The 26,527-nt window shown below is 37.0% G+C and overlaps 1 protein-coding gene across 2 annotated transcripts; it reads left to right on the forward strand.

The window, feature by feature from the left end:
* Nucleotides 1–727: 727 nt before the first annotated feature.
* LOC145774764 (uncharacterized) lies at nucleotides 728–26,316 on the forward strand. Of its 2 annotated transcripts, none has more exons than XM_082586070.1 (5): nucleotides 728–2,483; nucleotides 2,946–3,125; nucleotides 22,356–22,498; nucleotides 22,830–22,954; nucleotides 25,313–26,316. In XM_082586070.1, the coding sequence occupies exons 1-5, from the start codon at nucleotides 2,280–2,282 to the stop codon at nucleotides 25,516–25,518; spliced, it is 858 nt and encodes a 285-aa protein (XP_082442196.1). In that variant the 5' UTR covers nucleotides 728–2,279; the 3' UTR covers nucleotides 25,519–26,316. The 2 variants fall into 2 exon arrangements, with proteins under 2 accessions (XP_082442196.1, XP_082442197.1); XM_082586071.1 differs by having other exon boundaries at nucleotides 733–2,513.
* The last annotated feature ends 211 nt before the right edge of the window (nucleotides 26,317–26,527 follow it).

Genomic DNA, 26,527 nt, shown 5'->3' on the forward strand with positions numbered 1-26,527 from the left:
CTTCAGTGGTTTTGTTGGTGATTTCGATAAATCAATGAATGCCGGATTGGATCTGGATGTTGCTGTTTTCGGGTTTGTTACTTTCCTAAAAAGTGGAAGTAGACACGAAATCATTAACTGAATCAGCCGCGAAATGTAGCCTAATCAATTTCCTAAAAAGTTGTTATCATTATACTATTATACAAGATACATTCTATAAATCTATAAGTTACAGTTAGCCTATACGTTGGTCGTCGATTTATTATATTACTGTAAAATTCGTGCATGTTACATAAATTGTCTTGTTTCGAGTTTGTCCTGTTCAAAAAACAGTTTGCGCTGCGGGGCAGAAAATGATGGTTTGGCACAGACTAAAAAATATTTGTTAGAAACAAGGCTAAGCTAAAACAAAGTTGAAATCAGAAACATAGTTTGACCACACTTCAGCAGAAAAACGTACGGCATTTTACCAGACTTACTTGGAAGTGAGGGTACGTTGATAAGCCTTCAATGCCTTTTTTGCTAGCGGGCTGTGTTCTGGCTTTTGATTTTTACGGGTGCTTTGTTATTCAGGGAGCTAAATATGCTTAACTTAATAACAACAAATTTAAACTAGGCACTGCAGTTTTTTCAGAGAACTAGAGGTTTTGGGTGCAACGTATTTCGTCCTAGGTTGTGAGGGAACATTTTTATAAATGTTCAGCATCTCCAAAAAACTGTCAATAAGCAAGGCCAAGCTTGCTTTGCATCAGGGAATTGAAATTTCTTCTGTATGTGCACCAGCAGGACATGTTTGCATTCTATGCTCAATGGTGTTATCAATTGCTCATACAGAATGGTTTCTCAGAAGTGGAATTACCAAGTATTAGAGTTTATCATTTGATAGGATTACCAAGTATAGAATTTATCATTTGATGAATTGCAAGCCATTGTGCAGTGTGCACTTAGCTGAATATGTTACAAGGAAAGAGGGAATTTGAGTGACAACATTTTATTTTACTATGAAAAACTTGGCTCTTATATGTACCCAGTACTTAAATTGGGGAGGATTAAATGTACCAAACGATGCAGCATGTCAGTATTGTGCTTTTTGCTATAGCTTATTTTTGGTTATAAAACTAAATGTTTGCCAAAAGTAACTTAGCATACTTTTTCGGTATCATGTACTATAAAAGATGATTTTTATGAATTTGATATGACTTTACTTTGTCCAATATTTTGCTCAATAAGTTATGCAAAGCAATGACTTCCATTGTCATGCAAAGAACCATCTCAGAAACTGTTAAAGTTGCAGTTAATCACATTCACGATATATATACACTTTATACAGTGTTAACAAACTGTTCATTCTGCAAACTTGCGATTCTAAAAACACATAACTTCTAATGGTATCCTTGTATTTGGTAACACTGCAACCCCCTTAATATGTGTAGACCCAATTGAATGCATATCATAGATCGTTGCTTGCATGGTCAATCGATCACACACAACATGTATAAACAATATTATACAGTCACAATCTACTGTATTTAAGCGATTCCCTTGAGTTACAGAATTGTTTGTCAAATGTACAAGTTTATTCCTAAAAAGGCAGAAACTGCATATCAATGTATGGGTTAACAAGCATTAAGCAATTTTATGTATATTGGGTGTTTGAGGTGCAACGTTTGTTGCAATAATTATATAATACAGTACTGGTTTGTGTACTGAAAAATTTGGTTGTTCCTATTCTATGTGGAATGCAATAAGCTGAGTTATTACAGTTAGTTTCAAGTTTTTGTGGTATTGTTCTCTGTTTCTCTGTACTGCCAACAAGCAATGCACATTCATTTATAAGGTACCGGTATATATATATTAATGCATAAATTTAACAAAAAAATTATAATATTCTGTGATATGATTATGATGTCATAAACAACCTGCATCACCCCAAATAGTTGCTATAGTCACATACTTAGCAGAAAATATCTTGACTCTAAAAATATGTATATAGTCTTTGTGTAAATCTGTATTTATACCATCCGCCTTCAGTTTTTGGCTGGGAGCGTGTGGTGTCCTGGCCTGTTATAGAGATTGACATAGCTGTGTTGTTTGCTTGCTGATAATTTAAAGATATTTTATGCTGACACCAATACTCTTATTAATAGACCTATACATTCTCAATCACGTTTATTTGTAATACCGTACCCTTTAAGTGATTTTGTTTATCTAATACCAACTTAGCCTATAGCCTACCTATCGTTGGAAAGAAGCTAGTTTGATTTGATGTGTCTTCCAGCTAAGCAAAACTTTTGTTGACAATGAGTTTTTCGGAGCTCACAAATAAAAACTGGGATGAGGTGTGTCTGCTTTGTAGCTTGAACCATAATGCAGAAGCAATACAATGGATGCAGAAAACAAAACTTTTTTCAACTTCTCGCACTTGTTCAAAATGTTTTACCAAAATGTCTATGCAGACCAAAAGCAGCGTTGGTAATGGAAAAACATGGAGGTGCCCAGACATGGTATGAATATGATTATATTGGTACTTTCAGGTTAGTATTTTACAAAGTCCAAACCTTATATATGATACTGTATGTATTGCTGTATGATATCCTCATCTCTAAGGGTTGTGCTTTGTATCACAGGAATTGCGCATCCTCAGAGCGAATAACATACAAAATAAATTTTACAAAGTTATACACCATACTGCAGTGTGGTTGAAGGCAAGAAAAAATGAAACACACATTATTTTAAAGGTTGGCCAAAGATGTGTGAGCAGTTACTTTCCACGTTAAATTACGTAAAAACTTCCAATATAGTGTAGATACATGCAGTGAGAACGTTTTTTTCTTCTTACTGCATATCTGTAATTTTTTGTTATTTCTTTTAAAGCAGATGCTTTTCTTCACTCTACCCAATGTGTGCGAGTGATTTTGTAACACAAGTGTTGAATTTACTAAACAATTTCTTTTAATATTTGATAGAGCTGCCGAAATACTTCATCGATCAAAATCGGTTCATTTTTTGAAAAGTCTAATGTCAACCTGCAGCAGGCTATGCACTTGCTATATTGTTGGGCATGGGCATATCCGCTAAAGCTTCTAAAACTGGAATGCAGACTTTCAAACGTAACAACTGTAGTGTGGTTACAGCGTATTCGAAAGGTATGTAGTCATCTTGCATCTTTTGTGTCAATGCATCTGGTGAAATTTAATGGTTGCATAATGTATATGCATTGACGTAGCAGCTCCGTTTGATGTCCTTGTATGTTTGGATAAATTGCTTCCCTTTTTTATAGATAGCATCAGCACTTTTTCAGTAGTACCGGTACAGTAAGTAGCTCAATGAAAGTCTTTTCACAAAAGAAACAGTATTCCAATTCACAAAAAACTAACAGAGACACAAAGCGCTACGGAGCTGGTATACAAGTCCCCACCCTGGTTAAAAAAGTGATGACATCACGGAGAGGTATCGACCAAAAAAATTAGTGCAAAAGTAGGGTGAAATTGGCAAAAAGCAATCAACCATGACGATAACAAGCATGGAAGTATCCGCCTTTAGTATTATAAATGAGTTGTAATTTTCTTGTTTCTGCTTCGATTTTAACAATTAAAGCATTCCTGCAAAGCAAAGAACTTCTTCACAAGATCTCACCTATGCAAAGCAATGTAACACAGGCCCGAAAAGCACCACATATCTCCTTAGAAAAGACTTAAACTTGACCAAGTTTAACTATTTATCCGAAGAATACTTTTAAAGATACCAGCATTTAATCAAGAGCATATCTCTGTCGTTTCTGCTACGATTTTAACAATTGAACCATTGCTGGAAAGCACAAGCTATCGTCTATCCAAATAAAGGTAAGCCAGACTCTTAAAAGTTAAAAATATTTCCTAGGTAAAGAGTTGAACTTGACCGAGTTTAATCATTTACCCGAATAATAGTTTCAAAAATACCAACATTTAATAAACGCTAATTTAAAGAACATATCTCTGTCTATTTACAAGCAAAAGTTGAGGTTGATAGCTTTTTCACAAAGCGAGTAATCAGACTTCAAACACAAGCAAATAGCGCCCGATAACTCGTTGCATTTCTGAATCGAAGAAAGTATACAAGTCTCCGCCAGTCTGCGATCATTATATGTCTTTATTAAATTAGTTGTAAGTTGCTTGTTTCTGCTTCGATTTTAACAATTGAACCATTGTTGGAAAGTACAAGCTATCGACTCGTCTTTCCAAATAAAGGTAAGCCAGACTCTAAAAGTTAAAAATATTTCCTAGAAAAAGAGTTAAACTTGACCGAGTTTAACCATTTACCCGAAAAATAGTTTTAAAGATACCAGTTCAGTTTATTTTTTGTTTTGTTGGCGAAAAAGAAAGACACAAAAAGCAAAATGACAATAAACACAAATAATTCGCACAACAAGGATGGCAGCGAAAGACCAAAAGGTCACCAAAGTCAGCTGCCACCCAAACATTCAAACAAAAGACCCAAAATTAAGAACAGTAACACATACGGTATATAATATATAGCACAATACCAGCACTTTAATTTGTAAAAATTAACAATACATTAACAATGGAATAACACAGGGCAACATAAAAAAAACATTGTGTAGAGAAATAAGCGGATGATACGTTTCAGGAGTGATCATTGTACAAATTCTTTATAAACATTTATATTTAAATTTAAAAACATTGTAAGACTTTTCTTTTATTTCTTTTGGTACTTGATTCCATAGTTTCACTCCATTAAAACATAGCATCTTCTTACCAGAGTTTGACGTTGTAGAAGGCAAATATAAATCATTTTTTGGTTCTGACCAGCATTTAATGAACGCTAATTTAAAGAACATATCTCTGTCTATTTACAAGCAAAAGTTGAGGTTGATATTTGATAGCTTTTTCACAAAGCGAGCAACCAGACTTCAAACACAAGCAATTAGCGCCCGATGACTCGTTGCATTTCTGAATCGGAGCAAGCGTATACAAGTCTCTGCCATTCTGCGATCATGTCTTTATTAAATTAGTTGTAAGTTGCTTGTTTCTACTTCGATTTTAACAATTGAAACATTGTTGGAAAGCACAAGCTCTCATCTATCAATACCATCAATGTTACGATTTTGGTAGATTTTTTAATGTTTTACCCTTTCCTTCCCAGTGTTGCCGTTCGGCAACACTAAATAGAATAAACAAACAAAAAAAAAATTTCATTTTTTTTTGAAGTCATTACTACATGAGAGCTTTAGAAAAATTTTTCCGCCCAAAATAATAATTCGGGAAGGAAATGGTTAACAGTTTATCCAATGATGAATCAACAAATTTGTTCGTCATAGGTGGTTTGGCATCTGAAAAATAAATATGTTTTGACTTTGAAGTTCAGTGGAACATAGTGTCCGCTAGGGTGTTGCAGGCGCCCCAACCCTCTCGGATTTTGCTTACCTTTTTTGTGGTACTGTGTTTAGATCAGTAGACCACAAATATGAAGTTTCAGAAATTTTCATCGACGTTTACCTCCACCGCCAAGGCCATTTTGAGGCCCACTTTTTGATTTTTTTCATGTTTTTTTGCCACTAGAGGGCAGTGTATAAGTTTTGCAATATTGGGGGTATATTTAAAAGATGCTCTATGATGTTCTGAATAATGTTAAAAAAACATTGGAGAAATGGGATAAGTATATCCAAAATATTCAAGTTTTGTCACTAATTTTTTGCACAATACTGCCCCTAGTGGTGAAAAGAAAAATTGAAATATCTTAAAAACCACTCGTCATATTGTTCTGAAACTTGCATGCACTCTCCCATTTTCATGGGTAAGGAATTTGATTTTAGCAATATTTTTGCAAAATATTACCACTAGAGGGCGGTAATTCTAATTTTGAACTATTTTTCTGTAAAAAGGCGATACTGTTGCATTTCTTGAGCTGTGCTATGTGAAGAATACAATTTCATGGCTTATGCACAACAAAATTTATTCAATTGTAAAGAAACTGCATCATGCAGGGTAGGCACTATATCAAATCCAAACAGGCAATGTGAGTCTTAGTTAACACAATTTCCGCAAAGGCAGTTGTGCATCTTCATTGTGTTGATAAACAACGTTTTCTAAGATTTAGTATCTTTCTTCGATCCTCCTCCACCACTTGAATATAGTTTTGCGGATTTTTTTCTTGCTTTGCTAGATGAAGAAAGTCGGATACCAGTTTTACCCCTCTCTCTGCTGAATCATTACAGACTCTGAGTGCACTTATGCAGGCCTCGAAATATCCGGCGGTCATGGCGGACATGACCTCCGGAATGACCTCGAATGTCTGCCGAAGCCGGCTCATTGGTCGGTCATAAATGACCGCCGCGAAATTCTTGTCAAAAATAGAGCTAATGCAGCAAAAATATATTTTAAATTTGAATTGTAACAATTGTTTGTTTAACGCGAACAAATACGGAGCTGAAGCAATAATAGTAAGGATGTGCCGATTACAGAATTTTTGCCGATGCCGATTCTTAAATATTTGCCGATTCCGATACCGATTCCGATTCTTTGGTTAAATGATTAAAGCTGCTTTTAGTTGGCGCTCTACAAGTGGTTGCAATTTTGTTACAAGTTGCTGCCTTGGAAATGTCTAAAAGCGTTCACTTTGTCGCCTGCTCTAGACAGCGTGATTTTTTACGGTAGTTCTTCGCTTCTTGCGCGCTACAAAGTGGTGATAGACACGCGTTTTATTTGTTGCGGAAATCAGTGAAAAGAGAAAAATCGCCATTGCTCACAGAGTGCAAAATAAACGTAGCTTAATGCAGTGTGCAAAATATTATCTTGTGCGGTTTGCAGTATTTTTCTCGCAGAATTCAAGAAGGTGCCTGAAACAAGAAGATAAAAAGACTAGTGTAAAAGAAAATGAACGCAGCGGTATTGAGTATACCAAAACCTTTAAAAAAGTAACACACCAGCCTTGCATTCAAAGTGCATCAATAGGCGAAAAAAGAAAAACATCTTGTGAAGAAATTAGTATTGTTTTCGAACGCAGAGTTGCAGCCAATCTTGTTGCTTAGCAAACACGTGAAGATTACCGGGTAGCTGGTTTGATTACGTTTGCGCAATCACACGATTGTTTGTTGATCGCATTAAACGTAATAGGCCAATACTTGGAAGTTACTTCTCTCTGCTTAGTAAATTAACATTAAGCAACTTTCAGTGACTACGAATTTTACAACGATTAAACAATAATTACAAAGAATATTTCCGTTTTTTAATATTCAAAATTAAAGGCACGTAAATTAAAATGCAATATCATCAACTTTTCTCCAGTTGCTGGAGTAAGTCTGTTCCGTTGAGGCGTAAAAATATTGCCATCTGTGCTAAAAATTCGTTCGCTTTCGATCGACGATGGTGGTGACGAAAGCAATTTATTTGCAATTTTGCTCAGCTCAGGAAACATAGTATTGCTTGGTTTCCACCAAATCATTTCTCTTCTTGCTGCGCTAAAAATGTCTGCATTAAGGTATATTCTACAGATCAAAGAAAACTCCCTAATTTTGCCGAATGCCGACTAGAGCTGGGACAGCATTTGGCTGTAACATAGTCCGTTTCATGAGTTGAACAAACAATCAAGTGATTATTGCGCAAACGAGGTAATCTTTTTTCACGTGTTTACTAAGTGACAAGATTAATTCACTGCAATTCAGCGTCTGAAAAGATATAACTTGCAACTTCACACGTTGTTTTCCATTGACGCCCTTTGTTTTTTTTCTAAAAGCGTTTTGAATCTTTCAGACAGTTGTTCTCATTTTCTTTGCAGTTTATACCCCCTCGCTTTTTCTCTTAACTTGCTTTTAGCACCTCGCATACTGCAAGCTAATAACTATTACGTAATAATCCATTTCTCCTTTAACTCCTAACCGTTGTGTAATCATTCAACTTTTATATTTTATCTGGTCTGACTTTCTCTTTGAACGTTTTTCGTCATTTCAAAGAAAGAAAGTATTTTGATCTCGTGCCTACTAAACAAGAGTTTACAAAATGGCGGACAATCGTCATAATTTAGAGTTTTAGACTACCGAAGTCCGAATGCTAGTTGACGCTAATGCGGTTGTTCAAAGAAGCCGTTCTTTGATCGGTATTTCCACGCGCTCGCGCTACTTTTGATTAGGAAACTTTAATAAAGAATCGGAAAGAATCGGCAATTTTTTCCGATGCCGATTCTCCAAAAATTGCCGATACCTGCCGATTCCGATTAATCGGCACATCCTTAAATAATAGTACAGGCAATTGCTTTAAAGATCATATTAAAGTGGCCTGGTTAACGAGCTGATGTCAAAAGTAGCCATTTTTACATCATTTCAATGCCTTGCAATGTTGCCTTGAAATAAAGTTGTCTGAACTTTTCGGCAGGATATATTGTATTCTAATTTTAACAATGCGGATTATTGCGTTACATTGATCGTTTGTTAAAAAGAAACGTCACAGAGAAGCAAGTCTCAGCCGGGTTCCGCACGTGCTTAGGCGAATGTGGCGACCTTATTTACGCTGATTTCAATTGTGTTTATTGCGTCATTACACGACTGTCATTAACGCACTGATTTATTTGCAAGCAATCTGCTCCAGTATACTTCAGGGTCGGTTGATTGAGCCATCAACCATTGCAGAGTTATTCTGTTGTAGAAAATCTTCTTCTACAAACACGACTACTGTAGTGTGATTTGTGCAAAATCTACATGCAATAAATATGTCCGGTTGAGATATTAAATGTCCGCTGAAAGGGCCAGTCTGGTAGGACATGCTTGACCGCCGGAAAAAAGTACAAATTTCGAGGCCTGACTTATGATACCATTAGCAGAAGCTTAGCCATCATCTATTTCCCACTCTTTCGGGTGTTTGGCAAGAAAAGTTGTTGAAATGTGCAAAAGTACAAAAAACATTTTGCTGCTGGCATTTGCATAGGAGCACAATGACAATGAGTTATCATTAACAATGTCTTGCAGCTCTGGCTTACTGTATCCATTACCGAACCTGTTTGTAACCTGGCCATGGAAACTTGCATTTAAATGCAGCAGAGTTCCAGCCAAAGCTTCCTTTTCATCCATAATGACTTGTTTGTCCCATAGAACTAAGGGGATCAGCTCCCTAGTTACATACCATGTGTGCCTATCTAAAGCTTTTAAAGCAGCACACTGATAATTTTGTCTACTGCATCATAGCTTTTGATGTCACTTACCAGTTGCTAATTTTCTCGGGGTGCTGATGCAGCAATTGGACAGTTGAACCACCATTCGTTAAATACAAAAGTCAAGAAATCACTCTAATTTTTGTATTTGTGACTTGGAAATGATCCCTTGTGGTAGAAAGTCTTGCAGCATTACCATCTTGTAGCAATATAGCTGCTTTCCCATCCACCTTGCTTGATGGACTGCACCGCATTTCATGAAGTTGTACTGTCCACTGTTGATTCCAATGTACACCGCCATCAGGTCTGAAAGTTCTTTGTAATCACCCCTCTGATAATTTTGCATATCTCTCTCAAAATTTATAAGTGCTTCCACTTTTCTGCTTTGAGTTGTTACAAATTTTCCCAACTCTTGAGGAACTTTGGTATGCAATACAGCTGCAGCGTGTGGGGTTGCATCGAATCCTTCTGGAATCTTTTGAGATCTTGACGTTTCGATGGAGATCTTGACGTTTCGACTTTCAGGGCTTCCCACACATGAGAAAGTATAACTTCTCCAGTATGTTTTCTGCATGCTAGGCAGAGAAGTGGTTTGTCTAGCTTTATTTGAAGAAAAATGCATGCAGCAGAGAGATGGCTAAGGATGGAAAAAGTTTTGGGAGTTGTTGTTTTAAATTTTTCTTTTTTTTCATTCCATCTCTCTGCTGCATGCATTTCTCTTCAAATAAAGCTAGACAAACCACTTCTCTGCCTAGCATGCAGAAAACATATTGGAAAATGTGGTGCAGTCCATCGAGCAAGATGGATGGGAAAGCAGCTATATTGCTACAAGATGGTAATGCTGCAAGACTTTCTACCTCAAGGGATCATTTCCAAGTCACAAATACAAAAATTAGAGTGATTTCTTGACTTTTGTATTTAATGATTGGTGGTTCAACTGTCCAATTGCTGCATCAGCACCCCGAGAAAATTAGCAACTGGTAAGTGACATCAAAAGCTATGATGCAGTAGACAAAATTATCAGTGTGCTACTTTAAAAGCTTTAGGTAGGCACACATGGTATGTAACTAGGGAGCTGATCCCCTTAGTTCTATGGGACAAACAAGTCATTATGAATGAAAAGGAACCTTTGGCTGGAACTCTGTTGCATTTAAATGCGAGTTTCCATGGCCAGGTTACAAACAGGTTCGGTAATGGATACAGTAAGCCAGAGCGGCCAGACATTGTTAATGATAACTCATTGTCATTGTGCTCCTATGCAAATGCCAGCAGCAAAATGTTTTTTGTAGTTTTGCACATTTCAACAACTTTTCTTGTCAAACACCCGAATAGGTGGGAAATAGATGATGGCTAAGCTTCTGCTAATGATATCATAAGTGCACTCAGAGTCTGTAATGATTTAGCAGAGGGAGGGGTAAAACTGGTATCCGACTTTCTTCATCTAGCAAAGCAAGAAAAAATCCGCAAAACTATATTCAAGTGGTGGAGGAGGATCGAAGAAAGATACTAAATCTTAGAAAGCGCTGTTTATCAACACAATGAAGATGCACAACTGCCTTTGCGGAAATTGTGTTAACTAAGACTCACATTGCCTGTTTGGATTTGATATAGTGCCTGCCCTGCATGATGCAGTTTCTTTACAATTGAATAAATTTGTTGTGCATAAGCCATGAAATTGTATTCTTCACATAGCACAGCTCAAGAAATGCAACAATATCGCCTTTTTACAGAAAAATAGTTCAAAATTAGAATTACCGCCCTCTAGTGGTAATATTTTGCAAAAATATTGCTAAAATCAAATTCCTTACCCATGAAAATGGGGGGATGCATGCAAGTTCCATAACAATATGACGAGTGGTTTTTAAGATATTTCAATTTTTCTTTTCACCGCTAGGGGCAGTATTGTGCAAAAAATTAGTGACAAAACTTGAATATTTTTAGATATACTTATCCCATTTCTCCAATTTTTTTTTAACATTATTCAGAACATCATAGAGCATCTTTTAAATATACCCCCAATATTGCAAAACTTATACACTGCCCTCTAGTGGCAAAAAACATGAAAAAAATCAAAAAGTGGGCCTCAAAATGGCCTCGGCGGTGGAGGTAAACTTCGATGAAAATTTCTGAAACTTCATATTTGTGGTCTACTGATCTAAACACAGTACCACAAAAAAGGTAAGCATGGTGAAACCAAGATTTAAATTTCATGGGGCGCCTGCAACACCCTAGTGTCCGCTAATCAATATGTGATATAGCTTAGCTTTGCTGTGATATAGATATAGCTTTGCTTTTCAGTGACGTCCTAAACAAAACTTTCAACACTAGAACGGCCGAGGTGTCGAAATCAACAAACATTGTACATCACCATAGGCGTGGCCAGGGGATGGCAAAAGAGACCATTGCCCCCCCCCCAAATTTTTAAGGTTTGGATTCCGAAGTTAAGCCCTTAATAAAATTTGTAGAAATTTATTATGAATGGCTTACTCTGTTGGGTTTTTGTGTAGTTGTTGAGTTTTTGGTGTTCTCTAATTTTAGCCGCAGTTTTTGCACGTTCGTGTGTAAGAGCTACCTTTAATAAGTTAAACCACCAGAATACGCCACTGCACATCAGGTGGCGATGGCTTAATCAAACCCTTTGTCGTTCTCATCATTTCATCAAATATTTGCCCCCCCCCAAATTTTTTTTCTGGCTATGTCACTGTACATCACAATGTTTTATTGTCTTTTAACAATCAACAAACTAGTCGCTGTATAAGTGTAATATGCAGTTGAAATAACCGTTGTTTGATTCGTTTGCTGCCAGAGTTACGCTTGCTTAATGGTTTCTCGAAGCTAGCTAGATAGAAGATAAATAGAAGATATAGATAGAAGTTTGATATAAGTAGCTAGCTGTGTATTTATACCACTTTTCTTTCCTTACCTCGCTGTACATACTGTGAGTTCACTGTTGACCCCTTTAATGCAGTTCAAATTCAATAAAATTTTGGCTATGATGTTTTTTGGTGAATGGGAACAAAACTACCAAGCGCCGAGTTGAATTTCCAAGTTTTCAAAAATAAAGGGGCAACTGATGCACTATACTATATATAGCCTACTGTATTTATTTCAGACTTACCCATGTTGAAATTGTGGCCAGTGTTTTGGGGCACATTGTATTAACCAGATTGGTTCCTATTCTATGTTAACAAAATGCTCATGATTTTGCTCCGTGTTTACAGGTTTTATGCAAGGTGTTCACTACATTTTGTGCTAATTTCTTCAAACTTACCACACTTGTGAATTTGATGGCTTTTACTAGTTTGTTAAATTATAAATTATGACGACTTGGTTGCAACTGGAGTGTTTTCGAGCTCTGGCAATGCGATTTCCTGGCTGAGGCAACATAGATTGCTTGCGACAAGACGCACGTGTCGTACATGCGGCAGCAATATGACTGAAGGTACGCTGAAAAGCACTGCAGATGGAAAAGCGTGGAGGTGCCGAGAAAAGGTATTGTACAATGTACAAGTTAGAAAAATTTATTAATTTCTAAGTTGCCTAAGTGTGGTTTATTTGAGGGGGTTTGTTGATATTAAGTGTTTACGTACAGGCAGGTGAGAGTGGTACAAACATGTCGTTACTAAAGCTACTTTACCTTTGTTCCGAAGTAGCCTAACAGCCTATGGACCTTTTTCCGAGAATGTTCAAGCGGTCGAATTGCAAACTTCTGGAAGAAGAATAGATTGAATTTTATTTTTCGGTTGTATTGCATTTTAATATTTGAGTTTTACAGTTCAAATGTAAACAATGTTTCCTTTAAAGCAATCATGTCATTATCAGTTTTGTATCTTCGTTCATTGCAATGTTTGAGTGTTGTAAGAAATACAACATCAGCTATTGCCTGCTGCGTTAGATTTAGACGTGCAGAACCACCGCGTCTATACGCAAAGGTTCATTCTTTGAAAAATCCCACCTCGACCTCATCACCGCCATCAAACTGATCTTTCATTGGGCTGAGGATGAACTCCTCCTTAGAGGGATTTGCCGGTACACGAAAACCTGCAAAAAAACCGGGATGCAATGGGCTGCCTTTCTGCGTGAGGTAAACTTAAGAATATCGGTATCATAACGTTTATAGTGACAGCAAAAAGGAAATTCTTTACCTAAGAAATATTTTTAACTTTTAGAGTCTGGCTTATCTTTATTTGGATAGACGATAGCTTGTGCTTTCCAGCAATGGTTCAATTGTTAAAATCGAAGCAGAAACAAGCAACTTACAACTAATTTAATAAAGACATAATAATCGCGGGTCTGCTACTATTTGGTGAGTCCAATTCGCTGAGTTCCTAACTCCTGACCCCTAACCTCTAACCCCTAACCCTTCAACGGCAATAATAATTAGGCTACGGTACCCAATAATTAAAAAAAAAAAATTAAAAAAATCACCGAATAGGGAATCGGACTCACCGAATTGGACTCACCGAATCGGACTCACCGAAACAGGCCATTCCGAATGATCGCAGACTGGCGGAGACTTGTATACTTGCTTCGATTCAGAAATGCAACGAGTCATCGGGCGCTATTTGCTTGTGTTTGAAGTCTGGTTGCTCGCTTTGTGAAAAAGCTATCAACCTCAACTTTTGCTTGTAAATAGACAGCTCTAGATATGTTCTTTAAATTAGCGTTTATTAAATGCTGGTATCTTTAAAAGTATTTTTCGGGTAAATGATTAAACTCGGTCAAGTTAACTCTTTACCTAGGAAATATTTTTAACTTTTAGAGTCCGGCTTACCTTTATTTGGGTAGACGATAGCCTGTGCTTTTCAGCAATGGTTCAATTGTTAAAATCGAAGCAGAAACGACAGAGATATGCTTTTGATTAAATGCTGGTATCTTTAAAAGTATTCTTCGGATAAATAGGTAAACTTGGTCAAGTTTAAGTCTTTTCTAAGGAGATATGTGGTGCTTTTCGGGCCTGTGTTACATTGCTTTGCATAGCTGAGGTCTTGCTGTTTTTTTTTTCGGTCATTTATCGGTCATTGACCGACTTTTTAGCAAAATGTCCGAAAAAAATATAGTCAATTCGGTCAAAATGTCCGAATAAATATATAGTCAAAATGTCAGAAAAAATATGTACGCACGCAAATCGATTTCAGTGATTGCAAAGAAGCTTCTTGCGCCACTCTACGATTTTTTGTCAATCGGAAATACAAGACGTAGACTTAGTGTTTGAACGTTGATCCAATGTCTTATTGTATGTGATAACGTACTGTAAATATAATACAGAAGTAACATTTCCCAAACGTGACTGACGTGGTGCTTTCAAGTGTGATGCAATGTTGGGTTGCCTTGGAAAGGTCAAACCGCTTGGTTGAGATTGATCGGTCTGTTCTGTCAATCGGGACATTTTCTCAGCATGTTGCATAGCCTATATTATCAATATTTGAGCTGGTGGTCAACCCTTTCGAAATGTTATTGACCAGACCTCGATAAACAACGAAGTATCCCTTTGTACGTTGATCCAATGTCTCATTGCTTGTGATAAACGCAAACATGAAAATAACACACTCAAAGACTTCAACTTTCTAGAAATGCCACTGTGTTTTCAAATCTTTCCTTCGAGCCGTGGAAAAAATAGATCTGTTAGTCGGGAAATTTCCCAGCATATTGCATAATGTTGTTAACTTTGGAGCTGGTGATAACCTCTGTGAAATGTTTGACTCCACATCGATAGATTATGATTTTGTGTGATGGTTTTTGCAACGTCGTACTCCATTGAGTAGACGCATAAAGCCCTACAAAAATATAACTGTTTGTAACTTTTTAATGAGCAGGTGGGAAATCATTTCAATTTAGCTGGGATTTTTTCGTTTTCGGTAAGTATTGAGTAGCCTCAGGGGCGTATCCTCAATGGAAGCAAGGGAAGCCTCAAACCCTGTCAAAATTGAAAAAAGAGATGATATTTTTCAGTAAAACGATTTCGTAATTTTTTAACCCGAATAACTAAAACAGCTTCTAACTCAGGCCTCGACACTGAAGGCGGCCATCGCGAACATGGCCGCGATTAACCTACAAAAACCGACATTTGTCCGCTAGGTTTCGCACTTCCGTCGGCCGCATTTGTCCGCCATGAAGTTCTGAGAAAATTTTATGCAAGCGGTCTTGTGAATAAAGTACTTTGCCACTTATAATCACAAAGGATTAGAAAGCAGTCAAAGCGCCCGATAAATCACAATACACACTGTCTATGCTTGAATTGTTAACATTATTGATTGCGAACCAGTTGACAATTGGAGGAAAGTTTTAACAATAGCTACCAAGCGTGGCATAGATTGGCCACGTTTGGCAGCTATTGCTAATGCTTTGCTGACTTTTAATGCAGAGAACGCAACCGTACAACGTGGATTCAGTTTGCTTTCTCGGTAGCGAACTCCAACAAGAAATCGCTTGCGTTGTTCAACTGCAGATACCAGTAAACTTATGTGTTTGAAGTTAAATGCTGCATCATACAAAACATTCAATTATGACGTGGCATACGCGCACTGGCACAGTAACGCGAAGCCAGCATGCTACAACGTGAGCGGTGAAATTGTTAAGGAGTTAATTCAATTTGTAATTGCAAACCATTAGAGCGTAACGTGTTTTTTATTTGGTCATTCTTGTTTTTATTCCTTTCCGTTGTACGGTGTTTTTGTTTTGCGTTATTTTTGAACGTGTGTTAGTGTGCAATAAAAGATGTCTGCGGCCGGGTGTTGCCAGGTTGAGTTTCGCTGATGAACGTTGAAGAAACGTTTGTCTGTTCTAACTTTTCTCAGATAAAACACGACAACGTTTCTCAGCGAAACTTAATGTTGTAGCTAGTCAGGACGTGCAATTTTTTTTTTGTATCAGCTACATGAAAGGAAGTATATTCATCAGAAAAAATGACCGAATTTTTTCAAGTCATTTCGGACAAATGACCGAAAAGTCTCAGCGAAAAAAAAACCCAGAATTTAGGTCTTGTGCTTTGCAGATGCCTTAATCGCTAAAATCGAAGCAAAAACAAGCAAATCACAACTCATTTACTAAAGGCGGACACTTCTATGCTTGTTATCGTCATAGTTGACTGCTTTTTGCCCATTTCACCCCTACTTTTTCACTAATTTTTTTGGTCGATACCTCTCCGTGATGTCATCGCTTTTTTAACCAGGGCGGGGACTTGTATACCAGTTCCATTTCCAAGTGCTACTGGTCCACACTAAATCGAGCGTAGGCTACTGCCACGGCGATGGCTACTGCAATCCTTAACATAAATAGATGGAAGATTTTCATAAACACTTCTAACCAATTCGTTAAGCTTTTGCAGAGATACAATCAGAGACTGTATCTTGATTCTTGAATGAATAAGTTTCTAGACGAATTCAGTTGATGAACGAGATTAATAACATACAGGCTAAGCTACTTTTCTTTAGGGCAGTGGCTTTCAACCTTCTATTGCTTGTAGGCGATTAAAACTGAAAATTGGTAGTGGCCCCTGAGTAGTGAGTATGTTATCATAACAATACCATATGATAGGTATTTCATAAACTTTTCTGATAAGTTGCCGCTCTACATTTGTTTTTAAAGTCATATCTCTGAACCTTGTAAATCTAACAATTTTACAATGTCATTACACCAACCCAGGGATTCATAGTATAGGGATCGCCAACTCGGTTGAATATCCGACAACCGGAGTGTAAAAGTGTTGCCAGATAGTTTTTATATTTTTAGAAAAAATATTATTTTGGCATTTTTAAAGTAGTAGTTGCCCAAAACTTGCCCGTAAATAAATATTTTAAAACTAATCTAAAGCAATTTTATTGTTCAATTATCAAACTATCATATTTTTGGCATATTTACCTTCTCTTGTACATAAAACATATTAAGCGTGCTTGAAAAATAATTACCGGCTTCAACACTTAAAACATGAAGCTCTTTATTCCTGAGGTGTTTTTTAATTTTCTCAATTTTTTTTGCTCTTAGCTGGTTTCTAATAAATTTTTTTACACCTGCAAGTTTTATTTAAGTTTGGTACATAAATTTAGAACATTCTTATTGCAAAGTTACACAACTACAAACTACATTAACTCAATCTTGTGCAACTTTAAACTTCAGGTTAGTTTTAAACGGACAAGCTTTGGGCGACCACTACCCTTTGAAAATGCCAAAATAATAATTTGTTTAAAAATATAAAAATTATCTGGCAACACTTTTACACTCCGATTGTCGGATTTTCAGCCGAGTTGGCGATCCCTATACTATGAATCCCTGCACCAACCTCCAGGGGCGTTGACAGGGGGGTCTAGGTGGTACTTTTGGACCCGGGCCCGGAATATTTAAGGGGCCCGGATTTTAAAAATTCCCCGCGACTTCAAACATAATCAAGATCTTAATATAATCAGATCTGAAGGAATTGCCATCAGAGGTTAAAACTGCTATTTCAGCCGTCAGATGGTAAAGTACCGGGCCCCCTTCTGGGTACTGGGCCCACCATCTCAGGGGGCCTACTAGTAATAGACTTTTGCGTGTCAGTGACAACATGTTTTTTAGCTGCTAAAGTTTACTGTGTGTACTTCCATTGAGAAGATAATTTAGGTCCGGTACCAATGAGATGCTGGGCCTGGGCCCTTATATCAAAATATCTCTAAAAACACTACATTATCTTGGTCGTTATTTTGTGATAGAATTTCAGGGGGCCCACAGGTAATAGACTTTTGCGTTTCAGTAACAATCTGTTTTTTAGTTGTTAAAGTTTACTGCGTGTAGCCTACTTGTTCATTGACAAGATAATTTAGGCCCGGTACCAATGAGATGCTGGGCCCTTATACCAAAACATCTCTAAAAACCACATTATCTTGAAAAGTTAAAATGTGACAACATTAGCCTAGTAAAATTACCTGTATTTGAAATAAAACAGGTTGGTTGCAATTGAATACTTGAAATCAAGACAGGCCCAATTCCTACAAAGGTGTGTTTAAGATAAATGTGTTTTAATTATTTTGGTTGTTTATTTTTTCGTATTTTGTGGTAAACCTTTGGAATTGACAACTGTTGAACTGAAACCGCTTTATACACTGGTAGTGGTAGGGTCACCATACTTTGTGTGCTACTGTTATAGGTTAAACCACGAAGTAGACAGCTCATTTTAAAATGATTGTCATAAATGGGCAAATTATATGACATTTGCATAACTTAATTGCAATGCCTTGTCTAAATTTTGCAAAAGCATAGATTGAAACCTTTCTTTAGCATAAGGTGAAAGCGTTCATGTTTTATACGTAGGTTAGCTTCTCGTTAGCATAAACTTTAAGAGTCACGTACGATTGATTTTGAAGTCTGCCAATAAGTAAACAAGACACATGAAATACTTTTTGTAATACCGGACTAGCTTAAAGTTTGGTTGGTCCATTGGTATCCCATTTAACAATAAAATATTTTTTCTACATCTACCGGTATAACTGGCAAGGTAAAAGTATTTTTTGAAGTGTCAGAAGCTACATTAAGGCTGTTGCACTTTTAGCTTAACGTTTTGGTTTTACAGGGTGTTTTGTTTTCTTAAGCTTTACTTCAAAGTGAATGTTACTGGTTTACAACTGGTAATCTAGTTCTAGAATGGTGTAACCTTGCTATGTAACAAGATTTCATTCAGCATTTCATAAAGAAGATGTCTTGTTTGAGCTACCGACATTCTTGCTTTGAACATTTCAGATAAACAAAACTCTCAAAGAGGAATTCTTTGAAATGGCTGACCATGGAGGTTTGTCAGAACCTAGCAAACTTTGCTTTGCCATTATTGCAATTGGAATACATTCGTTTACTATGATTACCAATGGTGCAGACGTGCTGCAAAAGTTTTGCAGATGTTCCAAACAAGGGAATGTTTTTCTCCAAGCTCTTTGCATAGTTTTTTTTTTTCAAAAGTTATGTTGAGCCAAATGTTAAACCTTGAATGTACCAGAAACCATGCTGCTTTATGTTTCATTTCTTTCATTCCAAGCAAAGATGAAGCTATAACTTGATAGACCTGTCCTGTGTTTACTATTAGTTATATTTCTGCTGTGTTCTGTACACTGCTGGGTTTATGAAGTTATAAAAGTTTAACTAGGTAGTAGTTAGCCGGTATTGTGCAATGTGCAGTAAGCATTATAACATTTCATTAAGCACCAGTAACCTATGAAGGCTTTCTGAGTACTGCAAAGTTGTCAGTGAGTGATGAAGCTGTTAGACCTTACCTAGAAACCTATTAACTAGTGTTACACTGTAAATATTGCTCCGTTTTGTTAAAGATCATAGTACTTTTCTTATGTATGCTGTGATTCCTGTGAAGTAGTTGCAACATGTGATGAAGTTATTAAACTTCATCTAATAACTTCATCAAGTTATTAAACTTCATCTACATAAGTCAGCACTTATGCACCATTTCAATAACAACTGTTTTTAGCATGACCAATGGTGTTTGCATATGAAAAAATAATTACATGTAGAAAAGTTAATTCAACAGTTAGATTACAGCAACTGCTGCTCATAATAATTGTGCTTCTTAAATTCAGCAACCACAATGTTCCAAAAATAAAGCAATTAATAAAAAAAATGTTTTAGTGAAATATAGCATGATTAACAACAGGTTTCTAATAATAGTGTATCTTGTGTGAGTAGTTATTATACCATGTACGCCATTCTGTGCTGTTATAAATTAACACTGTTCTGTTGTGAATTGAAAGTATATTATATCACTAGATTGGTAACTACTGTTTTTATTGTACTTAAGTTCCTGATTATGCACATTTGAGTACACTTGAGTTTTCATGTTGGCATTTTGATTGGGTACTTGTTAGCTTTTTGAAAGTATTGTATAGGTGAGTGGTTTAATCAATCAATCACTGGTTTATTTTTTTCACAAAATATCACATCAAATGCACTGGTACATTACATCAAAGTGAGATAGGAAAGAAGCGAAAGACCTTATGAGGTCACCAAGTCAGCCTCCACCTCGGCGATCCTATAAGGCAAAACATAATTACCACTTGGTGAAAGTGTTAAAATGTTGTTTGTTAAAGCATTTGTGAATTCACTTTTTTTTGCACTTCTAAACTGTTTTGCTATGTTATGGCTATACATTTAAAAATAATAGGTTAGTGAAATTTCAAATGCCAATTGTAATTTTTGGAAAAAATTGCTTCCAAATGTAGGTAACCAATTTAAAATTCTCATAATTTTGTCAATTCTTGTCCGATGTAAAAAATTGTATGAACTCAATGTGACTGATAAGCATGTCAAATTTTGATACCAGCTTCAACTGTGTGATATAAGATCTGGGTTGAATGACCCATACGCTTCATGACCGTTGCCAGTATGTTTAGAAATTGTTAACACTTTTGGCTTTCATTGCAAGCAAAGGTGTAGCTATGACTTGATAGACCTGTGTTTGCTCTTATTTACATTTGTATTGTTTTCTCAACTGGTGAGAAAGTCTAGTGAAGTGAACCACCTTTCCATATCAGTGCAGTTAACATACACACTATTATATTATCGTAAGTCTGCTTGCCAATAAGGGGCTCAAAATTATTTTGGCCCCGGGGGCCCACAAAGGGCTTAACACAGCACTGCACTTCAGCTTTCTGGTGGTCAAATAGCCACTTCAGCCACCAAACAGTAAAATAAGAATTTAGTTTAGTCTAGTATAGTGATTTTCCTAACCATGAATATTACCCGAAACACGAATTTCAAAATAAACAGGTTAATATTTGTTTAAACTCAAACTGAAATGGCACAGGAAAGAAGATTGCTATCCCTGTTTCTGCACTGAAAATTGCACTGCACTAAAAACTGCACAAAGCCGCTTTTCAGATTGCAGCAATCAGCAAATGTTTGATCGAGGCCCAAACACCTTTTCCAAATCAAATTGAAAACTTTTTGACTGTCTGCACTACCTTTGCTGTAAATTCTCTTCTGGTGAGCCTAGAATACTCTAGCGCCATGTGGCAAATAAAAGTTCAAAAAAGCAACCGCTAGATAGAGATAGTAAGTTTTGCGGTTCAAGAAATTTTAAGATTGCGCAAGATTTGTTAAATGACCATGCTTAAACGACATCAATAAAAGTTTGTACACAACCTTTATTTTCATAACATATTATAGTCGATGAAGGCCGAAGGGGGCCCGAAAATAAATTGGTACCGGGCCCGAGAAATCCTGTCAACGGCCCTGCCAACCTCACCAATTCTGAAGATAATAGATACCAAATGAGGCTGGCAGCATTGTTGAGTAGGGCTTGCGTCCTAAATGTGCAATCAGGTTAATTTTGTTCATTGATAATAAGTTAGGAGAAATAAAAGCAACCTTTTCGAATTAAAAATGACCTCCGATCTAATGTGTGATTGTGACTTAGACAATGATTGATTGATTGAATCTTTATTTTCGGACTGGGAAAGCTTCTTGCAGAGCTTAATCCTGGCAGTTTCGCATACTTATAGAACTGACGCAGGCCCGGTCACCGAGATTGGTAGAGTGAAGTTTCCGATTGTTGAAGTCTTGTTGCTGGGGAACTATTCCATCCATTAGATGCCACTGAATGGAGAGCAGTCCCTAACGTGCGTTGCTCAAGCGCACACCCCGAGAGTTGAACCAGCGCGCTTGATCTTGATGCTTCTTCGTTCCAGAAGTCACGCGCTAACCAACTGAACTATCGAGGCAGACAATCTTTACCAACTGCCCCCTTGGCCTTTCCTATGACGACAATACCCTAAGAAACACCACAAACAATGCTTTTGTTTTTCTGTGATACTGATGTCATTGGCATGACAAATTTTGTCCCGCTAATTTGATCACAATGACATAATTCAAGTTTCAAAAGTCTAACTGTGCAATAAAGTGTTCTCTATGTCTGGGATATCTTGTGCAACACAAAAACAAACCCAGTGATGAATCGCACAACGTAGCCTAATTCAACCATTGCAACGGCGGGCGCATCTTTGAAATTTGGTAGCTTTTTAAACTCAGAAAGAAAAAAAAAACTATCTTGTGAAGTTGTAGATTCAAAGCAGTGCTCAATATAGACGGCTTGGTTTTCTGTTCTTGATTTGGTTATTTTAACTCTTGCGAAAACACGAGTCACCTATATTTTGCCACTCACAACAATCCTTGTCACAATATGCAATGATTTTTCATGTCCCTGGGTACAGCCTATGCTGTACACCAGTTTATTGATAGAGTGTTTCTTTAATGTTACCATTTTGTTTCAGGTATGCGCCATGGACCTGGTACAATCAGGGCCAATCGGCGGCCCAGGACATATCGTCACCATTGGCACTGTAAATTACCAATATTCTAACCACAAGAAGCTTGCAGGAGAGTGGGTTTTTTGTGGCGTGGACCGCGTTACAAAGTAAGCTTTAACTGGATTTGTTGTTTACGTTTTGTAGAAACAAACTGTTTAGCAAACGTGAAAGGATGAAATAGGTAAAGAACATATTGGGTAAGTTGTTGTTTTTCCATGCTAATGCTGCGGCTTTTTTAACTATGTGGCTGTTTTAAACTCCAAACCGCATCAGCAATCAAGCATTTACGAAATACACTTGCATAGTTGTTGGAATTGCAACGGCTTATAGCAAGAGGTCGGACACTTTCAGTGCGAGAACAGCATTTAAGAAAATTACATATTTGAAGGGACGCGTAGTATGAGTACGAAGCACTGAATAAGACCTTTCTTATTGCAGAGAATGTTTCCTCCGTCGCATTGACATTGTGGACCGAGAGACTTTGCTGTCAGTTATTTTAGAGAACGTTAAACCCGGTACGGAGATTCACTCAAAGCATTTGCTACAAGGTCTTGGCCTGTCTGGTAAGTTGTTACAACCTTTCATATCGTAGTGTACTTAAATAGAAAATGACGCTTTTGTAGGACGTGTAGCAAAAGCCATAGGAGATAGGGTACAGTCGTACCCCCGCAGCAAAAAGCGTCGCAAATTTGTCCGGTTATTTAGGAAAATTGCAAGATGTTTCTTTTTTAAAAGTATATTTGCAAAAACAAACTTTGTCCAAATTTTGTTCGCACTCCAAAAATGTTTTATTTGACGGCTACACGCATAGCCGTTGGAGAATAAAACGCTGCTTTTAAATTATAACGCTCTGTGCCCTAACAAATGGAAATCTGGTTTAATCTTGTGTCTGTTATCTCGTGCTCGTTTGGTGTGTTCTGATGATCAGTTGTTTCAGAAAGAAATCAACAAATTGAAAAACATGTTTTATTTAAATGGATAATTGGATATTCTCATTTTTTTTCAATAAAGTCTTAAACACCTTCATGGCTGATAAACCAAAAAACACGCCTGAAGAATTAGATTTTAGTTATTTTATTAGTATATCCTTTTTAAGAACAGATTCAACAACTTTTGCAAAAAAACCTAGCTAAACTTATAAAAATAATAATTTTCATGTGACATTCATCCTGTACATAAAAATTTAAAGTGCTCCAATATTTTTCACTGAAGTCGCCTACCCCCTTTGCTCTTTGTTCTGTATAAATTTAGTTGTTTGCGTGACGCAATCCAGACATACATTGGTTTGGTATGTTTACCAGACATTTGTTAACGAGGGCCGGGGAGCACTTAAACCCAAACTTAACAACCAAAAGTGCAATTAAAGAGCACATCGCCTCTTGTGAAACGTGCACTGACAATGTCTCGATCGACCAATTTAAAATCATCTCTCGAGGCAGATCTGAAATTCAGACTAAGATCATGGAAGCCTCAAGAATCAAACGTAACAATCCATCTCTCAACCGGCAGTTATTCGCCTGTGGCTCATCATTCCTTTTGTGTGTGTTCTAATTGTTTGTCACAAGCCTGTAGTTTACACGTCACGTGATCTGTTTCCCACCGTATAATTTTACAATTTTATGAATATTGCAGATTTAAGTAGTTCCTGATGAGGACACACGTACGTGTCGAAAACGTTTGAGTTGATTTTTCTTAATTATGTTGTATTATTATTGTGTAACTGTAATACATTATGTTAAACGCGCTAAAGTTACTTTGTTGTCTTTGCCTTTAATATTATTAGTCCAAATTCTTGATAGTCTTCCCCTATTTTATTTTCCATTCATTTTTCCTTCGAGAAGTTGTCGTAACTGAACTAGTTTTCGAGTTGTCTAACTAAACTGAAAAATGGTCTGGCAAACTAAGTTATGTTTATTACTGACCAGGAAAGATGCCATTCGTTAGCTGTAAGCCTCCTCTTTTCATTATACCAAGCAGATAAGACATGAAGCAGAGATGTACAGTAGTACATGTGGTTGTTGAGACCACGTAATTTTATGCCACGGGGCGTGTTGTCACAGCTGGTGACAATACGCCTCGTGGTATGCATTTTTGCTATTGACGAACATCAAAAATTGTGTATGCTGATACAAACTAGGCGATATGCATATTTGTTAAAATACAGCGCTTTTTTAAGAAATGAAGATCAATATTAGACATTGATAGACACATATATTCGATAGTGACATTTCACACTTCTCAAGATGACATTTCTATTGTTTTCGACAATGGACATAAATTCTTTACCAATATGTTGTTAACTAGTATTTTTTTGCATTTTCCATATTCTTTTATTCTGTATTAAAACAATTTTTCGTTGATTTCTGTCATATTTCAATCATAAAACACGTGCAGAAAATTTGTGACAACACGCCCCATGATTTGTGACAACATGCCCGGGGTTGAGGCGTGTTGTCACAACCCATCCACCTGCATGAAATATACATTTATGCAAAAACGAAATAACCTGGAAAACCTTTAGCTGTGTTTCTAAAAGAAGTCGAGTGATTTCTCTTTCAATTGCACCATTTAGCATTTCGATACCATTGATACAGAACAAGATACATGCTGATTTGTAAAACTTGTTACAACACGCCCCGGTTTCCACTTCTATAAATACTTGTGGTTGAACCCTACAGTACTCCCCGCTTATTAAGCTCACGGTTAGTAGGCCCACCAGCTTATTAAACCCAATTTGGTTCTGTTCTGAATTACTGAATGTATAGGATAGGAGTGACAGAGAATTGTCCCCCGCTTGTTCAGCCCTAAGTCCTCCTATCCCGAGATGGACTTCATAAGCAGAGACTTCTGTATTAATGGTCGGCCTATGTATTGTTGAATCATCGTATGGATTGGATAGTGTAAAGCTATATATTTTGCAGAGCAAGGATACACCCATCTGGAAGGCATGTCTAAAAGTGATGTTGACAACTTGTGGACTTCATGCAAAATGCAACTAAAAGGCCCTCAGGTACACACCATGCAACCATATCTGGACGAGTTTGCTTGGCGTCGACGACGAAAAGATGTCGGCCACGCCTTTCCCGATCTCTTAAATGCAATAACGTTGCAGTATCCTTTGCCATGAAACAGCTCTTTTACTGGGCTAACAAATGATTTATTTATGAACTGGTCATTCAGTTATTTCTAAGGCTATCCCGTCAAGAAAAGAGTTGAGAACGTGGACTTCAGAGAAGTCGATCATCAGAGAAGCACCACTTATGAGCCCAAACGACCCTTTACCTGAACTCATTTGCTTTATTGTTTGCTTGGAAATTCATCACATTATTATTCTGTGCATACAACTATTTTCGTCGCTTGACAAAGTTTTTTCGTTACTTTTACTTTTCATTACTTCATCATGACTCTGGGAATCACCACACCGTATGGTGGACTTCTCTAGGCAATTGTGTATTCCAATCATGCAAGAAGGCCTTAAACTTTCAATCTTTTCCAGTACTTTAAATCAAACAATGCGCCTTCACCACGTGTTTCAGTACATCAAATGTGTAGTAAAATCAACATCATTATTAATCTAAAAGAAACTCTCATCACAAAATTTATGTCGACTTGGCATGACTGGAGGAGGCCTCCCCCCCCCCCCCTTCTCTGCCAACCTAACATGTAAAAGTTTGTCCCGTCTTTAAAATGTTTATGCAATTGTACGTAAAATATGTGGCCAGTGACACTTTTGCTATATTTGCCTCTGCGCAAGCTTTTGTCTAACTCACCTCGGCTGTATGTCTTTAGCTGTAGATCTTGATCTTGCTATAACGAAACAAGTGCTTTTGGAATCTACTTACGCTGCAGAAGAGGTTACATGGTGGAGGTGTCTATTATTTAATATGCTGATTGTGTGTTTTCAAAATACAATACCCGGAGAGGTGAACCAGCACTGCTTGTGAAAATTTTCATGGGGGTGGGGGTAAAAAATTGCACGAGACTACGGTAATCTATTTTTAGCTACTTCACTGCAGAAACGGAAGTAGGCCTGCGAATGTGCTAATGAAGAGGGCTACAAGATGGTCGAGTAACAATTGTAAATTTGTTGGTTAAATGTAGAATAACAAATGCAATCTCCTGCCTACAAATATTGC

The sequence above is a fragment of the Aplidium turbinatum genome, chromosome 7, assembly GCF_918807975.1.
Source record: "Aplidium turbinatum chromosome 7, kaAplTurb1.1, whole genome shotgun sequence".
Taxonomy (NCBI): Eukaryota; Metazoa; Chordata; class Ascidiacea; order Aplousobranchia; family Polyclinidae; genus Aplidium; species Aplidium turbinatum.